Source organism: Oncorhynchus kisutch, linkage group LG25 (assembly GCF_002021735.2).
Source record: "Oncorhynchus kisutch isolate 150728-3 linkage group LG25, Okis_V2, whole genome shotgun sequence".
Classification (NCBI taxonomy): Eukaryota; Metazoa; Chordata; class Actinopteri; order Salmoniformes; family Salmonidae; genus Oncorhynchus; species Oncorhynchus kisutch.
Window position 1 is genome coordinate 1,376,602 of NC_034198.2, and position 21,815 is coordinate 1,398,416.

The 21,815-nt window shown below is 43.2% G+C and overlaps 1 protein-coding gene across 3 annotated transcripts in view; it reads right to left on the minus strand.

Annotated features, from left to right (window-relative positions):
- The window catches only part of casp7 (caspase 7, apoptosis-related cysteine peptidase), a 36,048-nt gene extending 16,043 nt beyond the window's left edge, over positions 1-20,005 (minus strand). The window contains exons 1-2 of one of the 3 annotated variants that reach the window (XM_020474086.2): positions 19,737-20,005; positions 12,702-12,811 (exon numbers count right to left, since the gene is read on the minus strand). In XM_020474086.2, the coding sequence (XP_020329675.1) occupies positions 12,702-12,811 (110 nt within the window). In that variant the 5' untranslated portion in view covers positions 19,737-20,005. Of the gene's footprint in view, positions 1-12,701; positions 12,812-17,750; positions 17,908-19,366; positions 19,518-19,736 lie in introns of those variants that run through there. The other 2 variants (XM_020474084.2, XM_020474083.2) reach the window with 2 other exon arrangements.
- Between the last annotated feature and the right edge of the window lie 1,810 nt (positions 20,006-21,815).

Sequence of the window (21,815 nt, forward strand, 5' to 3'; positions counted from 1 at the left end):
CAGCACTCCATCACTCTCTTTCTTGGTCAAATAGCCATTAAGCAGCCTGGAGGTGCGTTGGGTCGTGATAGTGATGATCGTCCCACTAAGCCCAACACCATATGAGATGGCGTATTGCTGCAGAATGCTTTGGAAGCCATGCTGGTTCAGTGTGTAGTTGTCTTCACTATTATTCCACAAAGTAGAAAACAGTAAAAAGAAAGAAAAACCCTTGAAGGTGTCCAAACTTTTGACTGGTACTGTATATTTGTACGGAAGTCGAAACATCTAAACTTGACATGAAATGAAGAGGACTGGTGAAAGTAAAAAGTATGAGGACACACGTTAGCTCCAGTCCTGTGGCACAGTGGATTAGTTCATGGTTAAAACTACAAAAGGTCACAGATGCAAGTGAGGAACAAACCTAGAGTTGAAGTCGGAAGTTTACATACACCTTAGCCAACTACATTTCAACTCAGTTTCACAATTCCTGACATTTAATCCTGGTAAAAAATCCCTGTTTTAGGATCACCACTTTATTTTAAGAATGTGCAATATTTATTTCAGCTTTTTTTTTTCATCACATTCCCAGTGGGTCAGAAGTTTACATGCAACTAAATTCTAATTGAGTGTATTGCCTTTAAAATGCTTAACTTGAGTCAAACGTTTTGGGTAGCCTTCCACAAGCTTCCCACAATAAGTATGGTGAATTTTGGCCCATTCCTCCTGACCGACCTGGTGCAACTAAGACAGGTTTGTAGGCATCCTTGCTTGCACATGCTTTTTCAGTTCTGCCCACACATTTTCTATGGGATTGAGGTCAGGGCTTTGGTAATGGCCACTCCAATACCTTGACTTTGTTGTCCTTAAGCCATTTTGCCACAACTTTGGAAGTATGCTTGGGGTCATTGTCCATTTGGAAAACCCATTTGCGACCAAGCTTTATCTTCCTGACTGATCTCTTGAGATGTTGCTTCAATATATCCCCGTAATTTTCCTTCCTCATAATGACATATATACTGCTCCAAAAAATAAAGGGAACACTTATTTTATTTCACCTTTATTTAACCAGGTAGGCTAGTTGAGAACACCTTTATTTAACCAGGTAGGCTAGTTGAGAACAAGTTCTCATTTGCAACTGCGACCTGGCCAAGATAAAGCATAGCAGTGTGAACAGACAACAGAGTTACACATGGAGTAAACAATTAACAAGTCAATAACACAGTAGAAAAAAAGGGGAGTCTATATACATTGTGTGCAAAAGGCATGAGGAGGTAGGTGAATAATTACAATTTTGCAGATTAAAACTGGAGTGATAAATGATCAGATGGTCATGTACAGGTAGAGATATTGGTGTGCAAAAGAGCAGAAAAGTAAATAAATAAAAACAGTATGGGGATGAGGTAGGTAAAAAATGGGTGGGCTATTTACCGATAGACTATGTACAGCTGCAGCGATCGGTTAGCTGCCCAGATAGCAGATGTTTGAAGTTGGTGAGGGAGATAAGTCTCCAACTTCAGCGATTTTTGCAATTCGTTCCAGTCACAGGCAGCAGAGAACTGGAACGAAAGGCGGCCAAATGAGGTGTTGGCTTTAGGGATGATCAGTGAGATACACCTGCTGGAGCGCGTGCTACGGATGGGTGTTGCCATCGTGATCAGTGAACTGAGATAAGGCAGAGCTTTACCTAGCATGGACTTGTAGATGACCTGGAGCCAGTGGGTCTGGCGACGAATATGTAGCGAGGGCCAGCCGACTAGAGCATACAAGTCGCAGTGGTGGGTGGTATAAGGTGCTTTAGTGACAAAACGGATGGCACTGTGATAAACTGCATCCAGTTTGCTGAGTAGAGTGTTGGAAGCAATTTTGTAGATGACATCGCCGAAGTCGAGGATCGGTAGGATGGTAAGTTTGGCGGCGTGAGTGAAGGAGGCTTTGTTGCGGAATAGAAAGCCGACTCTTGACTTGATTTTCGATTGGAGATGTTTGATATGAGTCTGGAAGGAGAGTTTACAGTCTAGCCAGACACCTAGGTACTTATAGATGTCCACATATTCAAGGTCGGAACCATCCAGGGTGGTGATGCTGGTCAGGCGTGCGGGTGCAGGCTGCGAACGGTTGAAAAGCATGCATTTGGTTTTACTAGCGTTTAAGAGCAGTTGGAGGCCACGGAAGGAGTGTTGTATGGCATTGAAGCTCGTTTGGAGGTTAGATAGCACAGTGTCCAAGGACGGGCCGGAAGTATATAGAATGGTGTCGTCTGCGTAGAGGTGGATCAGGGAATCGCCCGCAGCAAGAGCAACATCATTGATATATACAGAGAAAAGAGTCGGCCCGAATATTGAACCCTGTGGCACTCCCATAGAGACTGCCAGAGGACCGGACAGCATGCCCTCCGATTTGACACACTGAACTCTGTCTGCAAAGTAATTGGTGAACCAGGCAAGGCAGTCATCCGAAAAACCGAGGCTACTGAGTCTGCCGATAAGAATATGGTGATTGACAGAGTCGAAAGCCTTGGCAAGGTCGATGAAGACGGCTGCACAGTACTGTCTTTTATCGGTGGCGGTTATGATATCGTTTAGTACCTTGAGCGTGGCTGAGGTGCACCCGTGACCGGCTCGGAAACCAGATTGCACAGCGGAGAAGGTACGGTGGGATTCGAGATGGTCAGTGACCCGTTTGTTGACTTGGCTTTCGAAGACCTTCGATAAGCAGGGCAGGATGGATTTGGGTCTGTAACAGTTTGGGTCCAGGGTGTCTCCCCCTTTGAAGAGGGGGATGACTGCGGCAGCTTTCCAATCCTTGGGGGATCTCAGACGATATGAAAGAGAGGTTGAACAGGCTGGTAATAGGGGTTGCGACAATGGCGGCGGATAGTTTCAGAAATAGAGGGTCCAGATTGTCAAGCCCAGCTGATTTGTACGGGTCCAGGTTTTGCAGCTCTTTCAGAACATCTGCTATCTGGATTTGGGTAAAGGAGGACCTGGAGAGGCTTGGGCGAGTAGCTGCGGGGGGGGCGGAGCTGTTGGCCGAGGTTGGAGTAGCCAGGCGGAAGGCATGGCCAGCCGTTGAGAAATGCTTGTTGAAGTTTGATAATCATGGATTTATCGGTGGTGACCGTGTTACCTAGCCTCAGTGCAGTGGGCAGCTGGGAGGAGGTGCTCTTGTTCTCCATGGACTTCACAGTGTCCCAGAACTTTTTGGAGTTGGAGCTACAGGATGCAAATTTCTGCCTGAAGAAGCTGGCCTTAGCTTTCCTGACTGACTGCGTGTATTGGTTCCTGACTTCCCTGAACAGTTGCATATCGCGGGGACTATTCGATGCTATTGCAGTCCGCCACAGGATGTTTTTGTGCTGGTCGAGGGCAGTCAGGTCTGGAGTGAACCAAGGGCTATATCTGTTCTTAGTTCTGCATTTTTTGAACGGAGCATGCTTATCTAAAATGGTGAGGAAGTTACTTTTAAAGAATGACCAGGCACCCTCAACTGACGGGATGAGGTCAATGTCCTTCCAAGATACCCGGGCCAGGTCGATTAGAAAGGCCTGCTCACAGAAGTGTTTTAGGGAGCGTTTGACAATGATGAGGGGTGGTCGTTTGACTGCGGCTCCGTAGCGGATACAGGCAATGAGGCCGTGATCGCTGAGATCCTGGTTGAAGACAGCGGAGGTGTATTTGGAGGGCCAGTTGGTCAGGATGATGTCTATGAGGGTGCCCTTGTTTACAGATTTAGGGTTGTACCTGGTGGGTTCATTGATGATTTGTGTGAGATTGAGGGCATCTAGCTTAGATTGTAGGACTGCCGGGGTGTTAAGCATATCCCAGTTTAGGTCACCTAACAAAACAAACTCTGAAGCTAGATGGGGGGCGATCAATTCACAAAATGGTGTCCAGGGCACAGCTGGGAGCTGAGGGGGGTCGGTAGCAGGCGGCAACAGTGAGAGACTTATTTCTGGAGAGAGTAATTTTCAAAATTAGTAGTTCGAACTGTTTGGGTATGGACCTGGAAAGTATGACATTACTTTGCAGGCTCTCTCTGCAGTAGACTGCAACTGCTCCCCCTTTGGCAGTTCTATCTTGACGGAAAATGTTATAGTTGGGTATGGAAATCTCAGAATTTTTGGTGGCCTTCCTGAGCCAGGATTCAGACACGGCAAGGACATCAGGGTTAGCAGAGTGTGCTAAAGCAGTGAGTAAAACAAACTTGGGGAGGAGGCTTCTGATGTTGACATGCATGAAATAAAGGCTTTTTCGATTACAGAAGTCAACAAATGAGGATGCCTGGGGACATGCAGGGCCTGGGTTTACCTCCACATCACCCGCGGAACAGAGGAGGAGTAGAATGAGGGTGCGGCTAAAGGCTATCAAAACTGGTCGCCTAGAGCGTTGGGGACAGAGAATAAAAGGAGCAGATTTCTGGGCATGGTAGAATATATTCAGGGCATAATGCGCAGACAGGGGTATGGTGGGGTGCGGGTACAGCGGAGGTAAGCCCAGGCACTGGGTAATGATGAGAGAGGTATCACTGGACATGCTGGTTGTAATGGGTGAGGTCACCGCATGTGTGGGAGGTGGGACAAAGGAGGTATCAGGGTTATGAAGGGTGGAACTAGGGGCTCCATTGTAAACTAAAACAATGATAACTAACCTGAACAACAGTATACAAGGCATGTTGACATTTGAGAGAGACATACAGCGAGGCATACAGTAATCACAGGTGTTGAATTGGGAGAGCTAGCTAAAACAGTAGCTAAAACAACAACAGCTAATCAGCTAGCACAACAACAGCAGGTAAAATGGCGTTGACTAGGCAGGGAGGGTCGGATTAACTACACACAGAGCCTGAGTGCGGCTGGGGCCGACAGATAAAACATAAACAAGCAGAATGGAGTACCGTGATTAATGGACCGTCCAGCAGGCATCAGCTATGTAGCCAAGTGATCAGTGTCCAGGGGGCAGGGAAGGTAGACTGGCGAGTATTATCCAGGTTAAAAAAAACTGGCTGGCTGTGCAGAAGGTAAAAAGGTAAAAGCCGCTAGCAGTGGCTAACAATGACTAAATAGCTTGTAGCTAGTTAGCTGGTTAGCTTCTGGAGGTTCTTGAGTGTGTTTTAAAAATTAAAAATAATAGCGATTCCGTATCACATTGGGTGAGGCAGGTTACCGGAAGGTATAAACGAATTAAAAATCGAATTAAAAATCGAAAAGAGATTGAAAGTAAATATGGGTCCAGTGAGTGGTTGGGACACGGCGATTCAGACGGTTAGCAGGCCTGTGCTAACAAGCTAACAGTTAGTAGGCCGGGGTTAAACAAGCTAGCAGTTAGCAGGCCAAATTAGCAAGCAAGGAGATAGCAAGGGCTAGAAAGTTAGCCTTTGGGGGACGTCGCTCTGGCCGGGATAGCTTCAAGCTAAGTGGGTGGAAACGCTAGCCAGGAGTAATCATCCGGGGTTGCGGTTAGCTAGTTAGCTAGTTGTGAAGATCCAGCTGAAAATGTTCCGTTTGCGGTGGGAATCCGGGCATAAAAAATTATAGGTCCGTTATGCTCTGGTTAGAGTCGCGTTGTTCGAACTGGCGAGAGCTTTCCGAGCTAAAGGTTAGCTGATGACCGGTTAGCTGAAGACCGTTAGCAATGGTTTGCTGATAGCTGGTAGTTAGCTGGCTAGCTTCAGTTGAGGGGGGTTCCGGATACAAAGTAAATATAAATACTTTAAAAAAAAAGCAGATCCGCGCTACAGAGGCGGGTTGCAGGAGAGTATTTAGAAGTTGAGGTTTAGCAAAATGTTTTAAAAGATGTGCGAAGAAAAATATGTAAAAAAACAATATATACACAAGGGACACGACACAACAAGACGTCTGACTGCTACGCCATCTTGGATTAAACAACAATGTAACTCCAAGTCAATCACACTTCTGTGAAATCAAACTGTCCACTTAGGAAGCAACACTGATTGACAATAAATTTCACATGCTGTTGTGCAAATGGAATAGACAACAGGTGGAAATTATAGGCAATTAGCAAGACACCCCCAATAAAGGAGTGGTTCTGCAGGTGGTGACCACAGACCACTTCTCAGTTCCTATGCTTCCTGGCTGATGTTTTGGTCACTTTTGAATGCTAGCGGTGCTTTCACTCTAGTGGTAGCATGAGACGGAGTCTACAACCCACACAAGTGGCTCAGGTAGTGCAGCACATCCAGGATGGCACATCAATGCGAGCTGTGGCAAGAAGGTTTGCTGCGTCTATCAGCGTAGTGTCCAGAGCATGGAGGCGCAACCAGGAGACAGGCCAGTACATCAGGAGACGTGGAGGAGGCCGTAGGAGGGCAACAACCCAGCAGCAGGACCGCTACCTCCGCCTTTGTGCAAGGAGGAGCAGGAGGGGCACTGCCAGAGCCCTGCAAAATGACCTCCAGTGCTCACACTGAGCACATGTGACAGTCTGGAGACGCCGTGGAGAACGTTCTGCAACATCCTCCAGCACGACCGGTTTGGCGGTGGGTCAGTCATGGTGTGGGGTGGCATTTCTTTGGGGGGGCCGCACAGCCCTCCATGTGCACGCCAGAGGTAGCCTGACTGCCATTAGGTACCGAGATGAGATCCTCAGACCCCTTGTGAGACCATATGCTGGTGCGGTTGGCCCTGGGTTCCTCCTAATGCAAGACAATGCTAAACCTCATGTGGCTGGAGTGTGTCAGCAGTTCCTGCAAGAGGAAGGCATTGATGCTATGGACTGGCTCACCCGTTCCCCAGACCTGAATCCAATTGGGCACATCTGGGACATTATGTCTCGCTCCATCCACTGGAAACATTTGTGACTGGGAATCAGACTGTCCAGGAGTTGGCGGATGCTTTAGTCCAGGTCTGGGAGGAGATCCCTCAGGACACCATCCGCCACCTCATCAGGAGCATGCCCAGGTGTTGTAGGGAGGTCATACAGGCACGTGGAGGCCACACACACTACTGAGCCTCATTTTGACTTGTTTTAAGGACATTACATCAAAGTTGGATCAGCCTGTAGTGTCGTTTTCCACTTTAATTTTGAGTGACTCCAAATCCAGACCTCAATGGGTTGATCAATTTGATTTCCATTGATCATTTTTGTGTGATTTTCTTGTCAGCACATTCAAGTATGTAAAGAAAAAATGATTTAATAAGAATATTTCATTCATTCTGATCTAGGATGTGTTATTTTAGTGTTCCCTTTATTTTTTTTTGAGCAGTGTATTTTGTGAAGTGCACCAGTCCCTCTTGCAGCAAAGCACCCCCACAACATGATGCTGCCACCCCGTGCTTCACAGTTGGGATGGTGTTCTTCGGCTTGCAAGCATCCCCCTTTTTCCTCCAAACATAACAATGGTCATTATGTCCAAACAGTCATATTTTTGTTTCATCAGAGAAGAGGCCATTCCACCAAAAAGTACAATCTTTGTCCCCATGTGCAGTTGCAAACCGTTTATGGCGGTTTTGGAGCAGTGGCTTCTTCCTTGCGGAGCGGCCTTTCAGGTTATGTTGATGTAGGACTCGTTTTACTGTGGATAGAGATACTTTTGTACTTGTTTCCTCCTGCATCTTCACAACGTCCTTTGCTGTTGTTCTGGGATTGATTTGCACTTTTCGTACCAAAGTACGTTCATCTCTAGGAGACAGAACGCGCCTCCTTCCTGAGCGGTAGGATGGCTGCATGGTCCCATGGCGTTTATACTTGCATACTATTGTTTGTACAGATGAATGTGGTACCTTTGTCCAGACCGCTGCAGAGTACGCACTCACCTTCCGGACCGTGACAGCCTCCAGCATATGAAATGAGCCGGCACTCCGCACCCTATTCAGAAGAGGACAGCGTGAAGAGATCCAGACGGAGCTGGTGTGTCGAGACAACCTCTCCTTGGAAACACTCATCGCGATGGCCGTCCATCTGGATAATGTTCTTCGGGAGTGTCGGCACCTCCATCGCATCTTGCTCTCCTCCTTTGGCCTTCCTGAGACAAAGCCTGAACCCAAGGAGGTAGGGTCCACACACCTCACCGTGGCAGAGCGATGCTGTCGGAGATGGCTGGGGCTCTGTCCCTATTGCGGTCAGGAGGGGCACCAGCTTCAACGGTGTCCAGTGCGTCCCAACCAGGGGTCCACAAGGGCTGAGGGACGGCACCGTGATCATCCGTTTCCCAGGGTAGGCGTGAGTATTCCATCATCACTTTCCACCAAACCCTTTCTGGTTTAAATTTCACTGGCTGGCTGTCCCTCGTGTTGTTTCTGTAGCTCTAGTGGACTCCGGTGCCATGGGAAATTTCATTAACAATTTCAAGCACTAGATCCGGGACAATCCCACACATCACAGACCACTCACCATCACTGTGGGACCCTTCACCAAGAAAGCCATCCTCGACCTCCCATGGCTCCAACGTCACGACCCCACCATCTCCTAATCAAGGATGGAGATCACTGCCTGGGCACCCTGATGTCGGAAGACCTGCTTTCCCTTACCCGGTGGTTCCACGTCAGTTGAGAGTCCTGTGGCGGCCCTCCAGGCCGACATCACAGATGTTTACCAGGATCTCTGAGAGGTTTTCTCCAAGACCCGCGCCACATGTTTCTCTCTTCATCACCCCTGGGACTGTGCTATCAACATGCTAGCAGAAACTACTGCTCCGCGCAGTCGCGTCTACCCAGTCGGTGGCTGAAACCAAGGCTATGGAAGAGTACATCCAGGAGGCTCTCCAACAGGGTTTCATCTGCCCCACCACCTCTTCCTCGTGGTCAAAGAGGGAGGTCTACGTCCGTGCATAAACTACAGATGTCTCAATTTCATCACCACCAAGTACCACTACCCTCTCCCGGCAACCATCGAACAGCTCCGTGGGGCCCGGTTTTTCACTGGACTGGACCTGGCGGAGTGCCTACAATCTGAACGGCATTCAGCACAATGTCTGGCCACTACGAGTACTTGGTGATTCCTTATGGATTAGCCAATGCTCCACTCCCCTTCTTAGTCAAATAGCCCTTACAAAGCCTGGATGCGTGTTGGGTTATTGTCCTTTTGAAGAACAAATGATAGTACCACTAAGCACAAAGAAGACGGTATGGCGTATCGCTGCAGAATGCGGTGGTAGACATGCTGGTTAAGTGTGTCTTGAATTCTAAATAAATCAGAGTCTCACCAGCAAAGCAAAATTTCCTTCCACTCGGCACGTGTGGACACAAAGCGTCGTACAATTAACAAAAAATATTGCCGTAAAGCGTGTGATTTGCAACATAACAAAATAAACGAATAATATGAAACAATAGATGTTTTTTTATCGTTTGTTTCATTGTGTCGCAAATCACACTCTTTACGGCAATATTTTTTGTCAATTGGACAACGCTTTGTGTTCTTCCACACGTGCCTTGTGGAAGGAGATTTGCAACACAAACAAACATGGAGGAGAGTGAACGTGACACAGAGACACGGAGCTCGTACCTAAAAGAGAGGCTACTTCGGTCGCATGGACGTGGTTTGGGTATGAAAAGTCTGACACAAACCAGAAAACCGTCCTCTGCAAAATATGCTGCAGGCCAGTCCCGACAACAGGCTCAAACACCACTAACCTCTTTTACCACCTACGCAAGAATCATGTGGAACAGTACGGAGAGTGTCTACAGATGAGACCCAAAAAAGTACAGTCGAGGGCTCGAAACATACCCCCGACTCAGAACGTTGCAAGAGGCTTTTGCCCGCGGCACACCATATGGCAAAGAATCACGAAGATGGAAGGAGATAACAGCTGCCGTTACAACGTACATCTGCAAAGACATGGCCCCAATTCACACTGTCGAGAAACGGGGGTTTTGTGAGTTGGTGCTAACACTCAACCCAAGGTACCAAATGCAAATTGAAATGTGACACGTATTAATGCCAAAATAACTTGCAAAACAGGCAAGACCCACCCCTAAAAAATACATATATATATATATTTTAGGCCTAAATTTTGTTTGCAACTATAGTTTGTTTTCCATTGACCTTTTTAGATTTTATACATTAATATTTTGATACATGCATTTGCACAAAGGTTCTACATAAATGTGCTATATCAATATGTACCTTTATATGAAGAAATTAACTATATCGCGATATGAGATTTTGGCCATATCGCCAAGCCCTACTGTGAAGCATTTATTTGGGCTGCAATCTGATGTGCAGTTAACTCTAATGAACTTATCCTCTGCAGCAGAGGTAACTCTGGGTCTTCCTTTCCTGTGGCGGTCCTCATGAGACCCAGTTTCATCATAGCGCTTCATGGTTTCTGTGACTGCACTTGAAGAAACTTTCAAAAAGTTATTGAAATGTTTCGTATTGACTGACCTTCATGTCTGAAAGTAATGATGGACTGTCGTATAAAATGTGGCCTAACTGAATCTTAAACATTCCATCAACATAGCATATTATTTATGCAAATAAAACACCAAAGTTTTAAGGCTTTAAAAGGTGCAATCTGGGATTGGTACATCCATTTTTTTTATTTAAAAAAAATAAACACCATCAAAGTTTTAAGGCTTTAAAAGGTGCAATCTGGGATTGGTACATCCATTTTTTTTATTTTAAATTATGCCAAAGTTTAGGGTTATTTTCTCTTCGCCCTCCATTGTTTCTTTTCCCATTTTCTAAATCTCCAAATAACAATCTGTGCATGTGCCACAAACCTAGGCCCAGATTTCAATACCCCAGGTAGATTATACGAGTGTTGTGTTAGTGTAGCTGTGAGATGGCTTAAGGTTTATCATAAAAGTTACTGACCTAATGCATTTCAGTTATGTGAAACTGAAAAATATTTAAAAATGTAAAATCTCCATTGAGCATGAAGTGGACTTAATCTGGATCTAGGAAATGGCCTCAAGGGTTTAACCTTTATACTGCTGGAGGAACTGACACTTCTCAATCTCATTAAAAAGAATGTTTATGAGCATGCTATACTTAAAGTTATTGAACCTTCCATTTTGGACTCTACATCTCAATGTCGAGTCCTTCCTAATATTGCGTTGCACCCCCTTTTACTCTCAGAGTAGCCTCAATTAGTCAGGGCATGGACTCTACAAGGTGTCGAAAGCATTCCACAGTGATGCTGGCCCATGTTGACTCCAATGCTTCCCAGTTGTGTCAAGTTGGCTGGATGTCCTTTGGGTGGTGGACCATTCTTGATAGACACAGGAAACTTGTGTGAAAAACGCTGCAGCGTTCCAGTTCGACACAAAACAGTGCGTCTGGCACCTTTTTTTATTTAACTAGGCAAGTCAGTTCAAAACAAATTTTTCTTTTAATATGACAGCCTACCAGGGAACAGTGGGTTAACTGCCTTGTTCAGGGGCAGAACGACAGATTTGTACCTTGTCAACTCGGGGATTCGATCCAGCAACCTTTCCGTTACTGGCCCAACGCTCTAACCACTAGGCACCTACTACCGTACCCCGTTCAAAGGCACGGATCTTTTGTCTTGCCCATTCACCCTTTTAACGGCACACACACAATCCATGTCTCAATTCTCTCAAGGCTTTAAAATCCTTCTTCAACCTGTGTCCTCCCCTTCATCTACACTGATTGAAGTGGATTTGATAAGTGAACGATACTTTCTGAAGGCATTGTATAATCAATACACAACTTCCAAGGAGTAGGGTATTTGACGCAAACATAAAAAGTATAACTTTTCCATTGTATAAATGTACATAATCACATTCACTCATGGAAGGCAATTAGGCCCTGGCCAGCAAACAAAATATCTTGCTTCATTTTGTAAATGATTGTCATTTAGTCTACTGATTTGAAAAGACAAAATGTTTTTACTCTCTTATTGCACACTCTGCATGGCTCGAGAACAATGACATGAAAACACGTGACGTTGTACACAATTTGAGGACCCTTTTTGGCTCTAGCGCTACTTTCAAAACTACTGGCTTAAAAGTATTTTGTTAAACTCTGCAGCATCTCTTTCAGACAGTCATGCACTTACATGATTTTATATGCATGTGTGGGTTTTAATTGTATGTCTCAAAGTACTTCAACTAGGCCTAGAAGTACTGTAGTTGATTCGGCCACATTATTTGAAAATACTAAAATACACAGAAAATAAGTATTTACAATACAAATACTTAAATATGCAAGTATTTGAACACAGGTCTGTTTAATTGCACGTAACCTGCACTGAAAGCAGTAGATAAGGTTTGTAGCACCCCCTTGTGGTGAAAATTAGTTGAGGGGGAAATCACATATCACACATGGTTCTTCCCCCTTCACTAATTTATTGAAACACTAATTATATATATTTTTTACATTTCCACCAACAGACTTTCAATAGTCTGAACATTAACACTCTTAAATGTTATGCGTCTACTTTTTTTAATAGGCTGTTCTTGATTCTGGCTGTTGGTTGACCATTAAATATAGATTTTTAAATGATTACTCAATTAAATATCAGTCCAAAAAGTCTGTTAATTGAATTTCATTCATGTTTTTAATAGTTCATTTTACAGGCCTAGACAGGCATAATATCTTAATATTATAAATGCCTTATGAGTTAAGTACCACTGTCCTACCTTAAAACCCCAAATTTAAGATTGTATAGCTTAAATCCATTGTTTATGTGTAGCTTTAAAATATGATTCTAGTGAGTCCTTGCATGTTGTGTATAACTCCGCCAGGGTAAGACTGTTGAAACATGCACCTCTCATGTCTTTTGGACAAGGTACTCACAATCCAAAGAGGAGGAATCTTCCCTTTCGGTCAGGTTTGGCATCTGTTACATCTTCAAGCTCCTCGACTTCTCCCTCTAGCGGAGTAACATCAGGTTCTTCTGCCGCCATCTATGTCACACACACAAAACATCAGCCAATTTATATAAACAGACATAACATAAATGATATTTCTTACATGGCTCCAGCTGGGCCTATTCATTAAAGCTACATTCCAGGATTTGAAAAACAAAACAAAAACAGAATCCCCGCCACTTGGAATACAGCTGAGGGATGGGGTCATGGAAATGTATCCCTTCTAAATTCATAGAAACTGCTCTAGATACAAGGACTGACAGTCTTTGACATCCAAGATAAGTTTAATCCAGTGAGTCCCACCGTTGCACCAGCGTGATTTACAACATTGTGTGTTTAACATTAGTCTGTGTGAATTAACAGCGGCTAAGCTAGAGCAGTGTTTGTGAGACAAGGGGCGGATCCCGAAGGGACTCAGGCCGGATCTTTTTTTACAAAAACGTCTGTACAGTCAATGGTTTGAGCTACAAACTATTAAAGCTATCTATGAATAGTTGAGACTCTCAAATACGTACGTGGAAAGATGTTTTACTCTATGATGCTCACAAGCGTCTTTAGAAGTTAAGGGGTTCTTCTACATAGAAGATCATAGGAAATCCCAGGACAGTGTCTATAATAATCTAACAGTTGCTGTCACAAACTCCAAGCTGTTGTCACTGACTAGTTGGCTATTCATTTCAATACAATAGCCCATCTGTGTGTGTAAAGGACCGACGAGGTGTGCGTTCCGAGATGCCGTTCTGCACACCACTGATGTACTGCGACATTATTTGTCTGTTTGTGGCCCGCCTATTAGCTTGCATGATTCCTGCCATTCTCCTTCGACCTCTCATCAACTAGCAGTTTTTACCCACAGGACTGCCGCTGACTGGATGTTTTTTTGTTTGTCGCACCATTCTCGGTAAACCCTGGACACTGTCATGCATTAAAAGCCCAGGAGGCCGGCCGTTTGATATACTATCATACCACGCTCAATGTAACTTAGAATGGGCAAAACGAGTGACCTAACGTTCAATCAAAAAGTGAATGAATGCCTCAATGCCCGTCTGTCTGCTTTAAATAGCAAGCCGCGTGACTCACTGTCTGTAGGAGCGAACCATGTGAATGGGGTGGTGTACCTAATAAACAGGCCCCTGATTGTACAGCATTCATATAAATACATTTTTATCAGGTTTCGCTTTGGCAGACCTTATTTTTGTATTGACACATTTAATGATATGGATATTTAAGGTACAGAATAGATTACCATAACTAGCTAGCTAATGTTATATTTGCTTTTGCGAACACAAGGCATTAACAAGGCATTCCGCCTTATCAATAGGGTTCTCAACTATAAACACCGCTACCGGTGGGACATTGAACTACAATCCCGACGCTCTGTTAACATTTAGAAATGTCAATAATCAACGCTTGCGATACGATTTTAGAAACATATGGTGCGCTGTAACATGGAGATATGGGCATGCGGGAACAATAATCCTAGCCATATAAAAAGGTGTGTAGTAATTTAACCTTTTTTTTTTTTTTTTTTTAATTTAATTATCGCTGATATGGTACCTATGTTTCCAAAACCATACCTCATGCAATGTGTTAACGTTCAGACTGAGCTTCGGGGCACTTAAAACTCCCCCGCCAGAAGATTCCTTAATCTATTCTACTGTATAGTATTTTAGTCAATGCCACTGACATTGCATATCCTAATATTTATACATTTCTTAATTCCATTATTTTACTTTAGATGTGTGTATTGTTAGATACTTCTGCACTGATGGAGCTAGGAACACAAGCATTTCGCTACACCTGCAATAACATCCGCTAAATATGTGTATGTAAACAATCAAATGTGATTTGAATAGATGCTAGGTAGAACTGATATAGCTACAGTGCCTTGCAAAAGTATCCATCCCCCTTGGCGTTATTCCTATTTTGTTGCATTACAACCTGTCATTTAAATAGATTTTTATTTGGATTTCATGTAAGGGACATACACAAAATAGTCCAAAATGGTGAAGTGGAAAAAAAACTATGGAAAAGTGGTTTGTGCATATGTATTCACCCCCTCTGCTATAAAGCCTAAATAAGATCTGGTGCAACCAATTACCTTCAGAAGTCACATCATTTAGTTAAATAAAGTTCACCTGTGTGCAATCTAAGTGTCACATGATCTCAGTATATATACACCTGTTCTGAAAGGCCCCAGAGTCTGCAACACCACTAAGCAAGGGGCACCATGAAGACCAAGGAGCTCTACAAACAGGTCAGGGACAAAGTTGTGGAGAAGTACAGATCAAGGTTGGGTTATAAAAAAAATATCAGAAACTTTGAACATCCCACACAGCACCATGAAATCCATTATTATTTTTTTTAAGAATATGGCACCACAACAAACCTGCCAAGAGAGGACCTCCCACCGAAACTCACAGACCAGGCAAGGAGGGCATTAATCAGAGAGGCAACAAAGGCACCAAAGATTACCCTGAAGGAGCTGCAAAGCTCCACAGCGGAGATTGGAGTATCTGTCCATAGGACCACTTTAAGCCTTACACTCCACAGAGCTAGGCTTTACGGAAGAGTGGCCAGAAAAAAAAACATCACTCAAAGAAAATAAGCGAACACATTTGGTGTTCGCCAAAAGGCTTGTGGGAGACTCCCCAAACATATGGAAGAAGGTACTCTGGTCAGATGAGACTAAAATGTAGCTTTTTGGCAATCAAGGAAAACACTATGTCTGGCGCAAACCCAACACCTCTCATCACCCCGAGAATATCATCCCAGCAGTGAAGCATGGTGGTGGCAGCATCTTGCTGTGGGGATTTTTCCATCGGCAGGGACTGTGAAACTGGTCAGAATTGAAGGAATGATGGATGCCGCTAAATACAGGGAAATTCTTGGGGGAAACCTGTTTCAGTCTTCCAGAGATTTGAGACTGGATGGAGGTTCACCTTCCAGCAGGACAATGACACTAAGCATACTGCTAAAGCAACACTCGAGTGGTTTAAGGGGAAACATTTAAATGTCTTGGAATGGTCTAGTCAAAGCCCAGACCTCAATCCAATTGAGAATCTGGGGTATGACTTAATGATTGCTGTACACCAGCGGAACCCATCCAACTTGAAGGAGCTGGAGCAGTTTTTCCTTGAAGAATGGGTAAAAATCCCAGTGGCTAGAGACTTGCAGCTGTAATTGCTGCAAAAGGTGGCTCTTTTTTTGTCTTATTTCTTGTATCACAAAAAATAATTTGCATCTTCAAAGTGGTAGGCATGTTGTGTAAATCAAATGATACAAACCCCCAAATGTTTAATTTTAATTCCATGTTGTAAGGCAACAAAACAGGAAAAATGCCAAGGGGGTGAATACTTTCACAAGCCACTCTATATCAGTTCATAGCTTGAAGAATGATAGCCAAAAGGCCAGCAGATGGTGAAATATTGAGTTGTGTCATCTTACCGTCCAAATGCACTGTATGCAGCCGGCAATACATTCGTGTCCCTCGTGGACTGGTTCATACCTAAAACACTCTCCATTAAGGCTGCATAGGCTTGGATTTCCTCAACTTATTTTAATGCTTAATTCATTAATTACTTAATTATTTAATGAGCAGGCATGCTACTAGTTCCTAAACGCTAATCCCGAATGTTATGTATCGGCTTTATTCAATCAGGTTGAAACTCTCAGCCCAGGGGTTCTGTTTCTTTTATGCCATCTCATTAGAGGAAAATAAGACTGTTCTCAGGGCAGACCTGGTTGTAGCTAGGTATGTTTGAGTCCATCTGGGACCATTTTTGCAAATATTCAACCTAGTTCACCGCAGAAACTAGGTAATTAACTACAATGACCATAATGAATTGTGCCTGTTTTTTCCAGCTCGAACATAGATGGATACACTTATGCCTACTATTTTAATTACACACAGACCGCATAGATCACATGAGAGGAAAGTACACAACACAATGATGAGAGAAAGGGACAGACAGTTTGTAAAGTATGCCTTATCTACTTGAACTAGTCAAATGATTTCATCAGACAGCTCTGCAGCAAGCTTAGGCAGGCTAGCCTAGTTAAAGAGGATGACTAAAGAGTACAGTATGGGGAGCATAGGTGTCTGGCTGTTGGGCTGCGACTGCCTGAGCAGAGACGTCCTGATGACTTAAGGAATTAAAATTAATAAAGTCCAAATAAAAACTAAGTTAATATACACCTGAAATATTGTACTATTTTATAGTAATTTCCTATTATATTGATGTCTACCCAATGTGGACCTGACAGAGACAATGGAATATTTTCAATGTTCATTAGTAAGTTAAATATTTTGGGCTTTGGAATTTCCATTTTTTTTTTAACTTTATAATGCAATTCATGTTTAAGAAAGAAAAAGTGAAACCAAAATCCGTGATTATTTTTCAATAGTCGAACCAACCTCAAAGCACTAACGTTAATCACTCAGCACTAGATTTGACCTAACCTTAGGTGGAAAAAAGACTGCTACAATCTGATTAAACTGAACGCGATACACAATATCCGGGATTAGCATTTAGCCACTCTAGCATGGTGGTGGGAAATGGTTTCACAAAGAACGTACACATATTTTCCACCGTCTCGCTATTCAATAAAGTTGAGGAAATCGAAGCCTATGCAGCTTCAATGGGTTGTTTTATGTACGAAACGAGGGATGCCAATGTATTGCCGGCTGCATACAATGCATTGGTACGGTAAACTGACACGACTCAATATCGCCATCAGCCGGCCTTTGGTCTGGAAGAATGATTGAAGTCCAAAGTTTTCAAATCCCACACCATACCAAAACCACAACCACAATTTGTTTAGCTAGAAATATCTGCACTATATTTTGTCCAGCCAGAGGTAATTCATTTTCAGGAACGAGCCCCCGACGGAAGTCAAGTTTGGAAGCTGGCTAGCTAGCATTGCAGTAAAGTTAGTGCCACAACAAGATGATCAACAAGACAGTACGACTTACTTTTGTTTTAAGCCGTTTGTCACCTTCACCTTCAGCTCACAGGAAGAAAGTGAAAGTAGCGGCATAGAGTTTCTGAGCATACTGATGCCGCGTTCAAAACAACTGGGGAAAATACGAGGTCAAATAATGACGTCCGTGATCTTCAGGTCGGAATTCTAGAAAGAGACCCGAGTTTTTTATATATTTTTTTAAAGAGACCAAGTTGCAATTCCGAGTTGGACGACCGTTCAAATCTATTTCTCTAAATCGGAGAGTTCTGTAGTCAGAGATTTCCGAGTTACGAGTTCTCACAGTTGTTGTGAACGCGGCATGTAGTTTCTGAAGCCATGGGCGCAACAACGCGAGACTTCCGGGAACGCTGGCGAAACAGACCAAGCCGAGGCTTGACAAGTGAAACATTCTTCCTCAGTTGTTAATTTTCTGGTAATATAAAGGCATAACCTACATTCGAGCCAATGTTATTACTACAACCTGTGTTTCGTGTTGATAACCGCGTAAATTGCTCTCAGACAAGGTAATTTATATTTTCGGCTCTAATTATACCCCCCCAAAACGAAATACTAATGAGCTGCTAATGTGGCTATCATACAGAACTACAAATCTTGTCGCAAACTGTGACTTAATATGCCAATGCGAGCGTTGCAAAATAAATTTAAACATACATGTTATTAAATTATTGCGCAACAAAGGGCGTCTGCGTTGCCAATCGCTAAAATAGGGCTTACGGTCCAAACACTTAAGACACACCCTATCCCTTCAAATTAAGTGAACACTTCTGATGACGTATCAAGACGTCTGAGGAGTGTACACTTGCGAGGGAGGAGGGAATGATTTAAAAATATTTTTTAAATTCATAATACAGATCAACAACTTGCATTCCGACATCATACAAAACAGAACGCAGGTATTAACAAGAAAATACTAAAAGATATTGTAACGACCCTGGGTTTATAAACTCAGATCGACCTTGCAGCTCGAGCATGTTTTTGCGGAACAGTCGATAGCGCTCCGGACTAGAAGGTCGAGGGTTCGACACCTGCTCCCTGCCAGTTTCATTACAATACAAAACATATAAATGAAAAAAAGCTATTCTAGTGCAATTGTAATCACTGAAAAAAATTGTTGATATTCACAATGGATAAGATGTGTAATTTTTGTTTGTGTATAAAGTATTTGCTGGTGACACTCAGTGATTTATTTAGAATTCAAGGCACACTTAAGTTGCCCCTCACTATAGCTGCACTCCGCCACACTTCTCCCTTTTAATGTTTCTATGCTCATCCTTGAAAAATGCCAGAAGGTCTGAAATGGACACCAAAGTCGACATATTGGACAAATATTATCTAGGCTAAGTAAAACCAAATAATGTTTATCTACTGCTCTGCTAACTAACTAGCTAAAGTGTAGTCAGTGACTAGCTAAAACAGTGAAAGGGGACTTTAAATGTTATTGGATTGGACACAGAAGGCTGGATCGCACTGGTGAATGGTAGCTGACAGTGTCTGCTAGAGATGACGTGCAAGGACTTTGTAGTCTTGCTGAGGGCTTCTGTTTCAAATTAGAATTGTGCATTTTTTTTGTCGTAAATTTAGGCAAATAATATTGATAAAACTCACCTTGTCCAGACAGAATTACACGGTTATCAAAACATCACGCCTGGCTAAGCCTATGTTACCGGCCTCAGTCTGTAGCTGAAGTGGCCTGTATTAGTAAAAGGAACGCACACAAGTTTATGTCAGCAAAGATCTGGAGCTTTCTTTATTCTGCAGAATGGTGCGCGCTTGGCCAGAACTTGCTGTTTCTCCTACTACCACAGTGCAATAGCGCCATCTATTGGGCTGATGGACTAATGCTAAAGCATGTAAAATATACAATTTAGATTAATTAAGACAAATACATAAACAAATTGGTTAAAAAAAATAGAAAGTGATGTCTGTTTTTAGTGACTTTGTTTTCAAAACCATTACACTTACATGAAACACATACCTTTATATGAAGTAGTTCTAAAATTCCAGACGTAAAAATTTATGGTGAAAAACGATTGGAACCATTACCGGGTTTTATGGGTCCCCTGTGCCGGACAAGAGTCAGAAACTGCTTCTCCAATCTTCAGAATGTACAGTTTAGGTAGCACTCAAAACTTATTTTTAGGTTGTGTTTTATAAATTCACTCTTGAGTAGGGTTGAATATTTTCCTGGTATTTTACAAATGTTCCATCATGAGAATAAATCCCTTTTCTTCTGGGTAACCTGGTATTTCCTGCCAAAAACGGAAGTGCCATTCAAAACCATTATAAAGCATATTAATAGGCCTATGTCTGGATTTGATTAGAGTTGTGATTGAAAATTCAAGCCTGATGCTACCTGAGCCTGATGAGCCATACTTTAATTACATTTGATGAGCCCTACATTAAAGACGTTTAATGAGCCCAAACCCAAATGATTGTGCCATTATCCAATACATATATGATATAGGCTACTGCACGACAGAAAAACATAAAAGCCCATAGATGTAGCTAGCTATATGTTCTTGGGTAAATACATGAAACTAGCTCCAGTAGGCTAATCTTTTTGACTGTGGACCGTATTACTGCACTGTACTCTATTATATGACTGGAATTACGCACATCGTTCAAACCATGGTAAAGCAGTGAGAGAACATGCAATTGTTATTAGCCTACCTACTCTTTCTCTCTTTATTGTTGCTTCATTCATTCCTCCCTTTCAACAGATAAATGAAATAACTTTAGTTGTCCTTATCTTCATCATTCTGACATCCTTGAATAATATAGGAATATAATTAGATGCAGAAGACTTTGAATGGTTATGGGTCTGAATAAATAACTGCTATAGCCTATCGCCACCGCGCGTTTGCTCTTCTTTCAAACTACCGTTGAGCTCTATTGGCTGCTGTATATAACACAAAAATAGCTTGCATCCCTCTTCGAATACCTATTGGTAAAAATGTCCTGTGAGCTATTGTAGTCCAAGGAGCGTTTTTTAGAAGAGGCTAGCAGAGCACAGGTGCATGCATTTTGCGCAAGAGACAGAGGCTATACGTTAGAAAACGTATTATGCATAATCCATCAGTAATTTGTTAAATACAGTGCATTCGGAAAGTAGACTCCTTGACTTTTTCAACATTTTGTTACGTTACAGCCTTATTCTAAAATTGATAAAATATTTTTTTCTCACATTCCACACACAATTCCCCATAATGACAAAGCGAAAACAGGTTTTTAGAAATTTTAGCAAATTGATATGTGAATAAGTTGTCTGTTTTTTTAATTATTTTTATAAGTATTCAGACCCTTTGCTATGAGACTCAAAATTGAGCACTTGTGCATCGTGTTTCCATTGATCATCCTTGAGATGTTTCTACAACTTGGAGTCCACCTGTGGTGGGTCCCACAGTTGACAGTGCATGTCAGAGCAAAAACCAAACCATGGGGACAAAGGAATTGCCCGTAGAGCTCCGAGACAGGATCGTGCCGAGCACAGATCTGAGGAAAGTTACCAAAAAATGTCTGCAGCATTGAAGGTCCCCAAGGTCTTCCATTCTTAAATGGAAGAAGTTTGGAACCACCAAGACTCTTCCTAGAGCTGGCCGGCCAAACTAAGCAATCTGGGGAGAAGGGCCTTGGTCAGAGAGGTGACCATGAACCCGAAGGTCACTCTGACAGAGCTCCAGAGTTCCTCTGTGGAGATGGGAGAACTTTCCAGCCTTTATGGTAGAGTGGCCAGACGGAAGCCACTCCTCAGTAAAAGGCACATTACAGCCCACTTAGGATTTGCCTAAAGGACTCTCAGACCATGAGAAACAAGATTCTCTGGTCTGATGAAACCAACCAACTCTTTGGCCTGAATGACAAGCATCACGTCTGGAGGAAACCTGGCACCATCCCTACAGTGAAGCATGGTGGTGACAGTATCATGCTGTTGGGATGTTTTTCAGCGGCATGGACTGGGAGACAAGTCAGGATCGAGGGACAGATGAACGGAGCAAAGTACAGAGAGGTCCTTGATGAAAACCTGCTCCAGAGCGATTAGGACCTCAGACTGGGG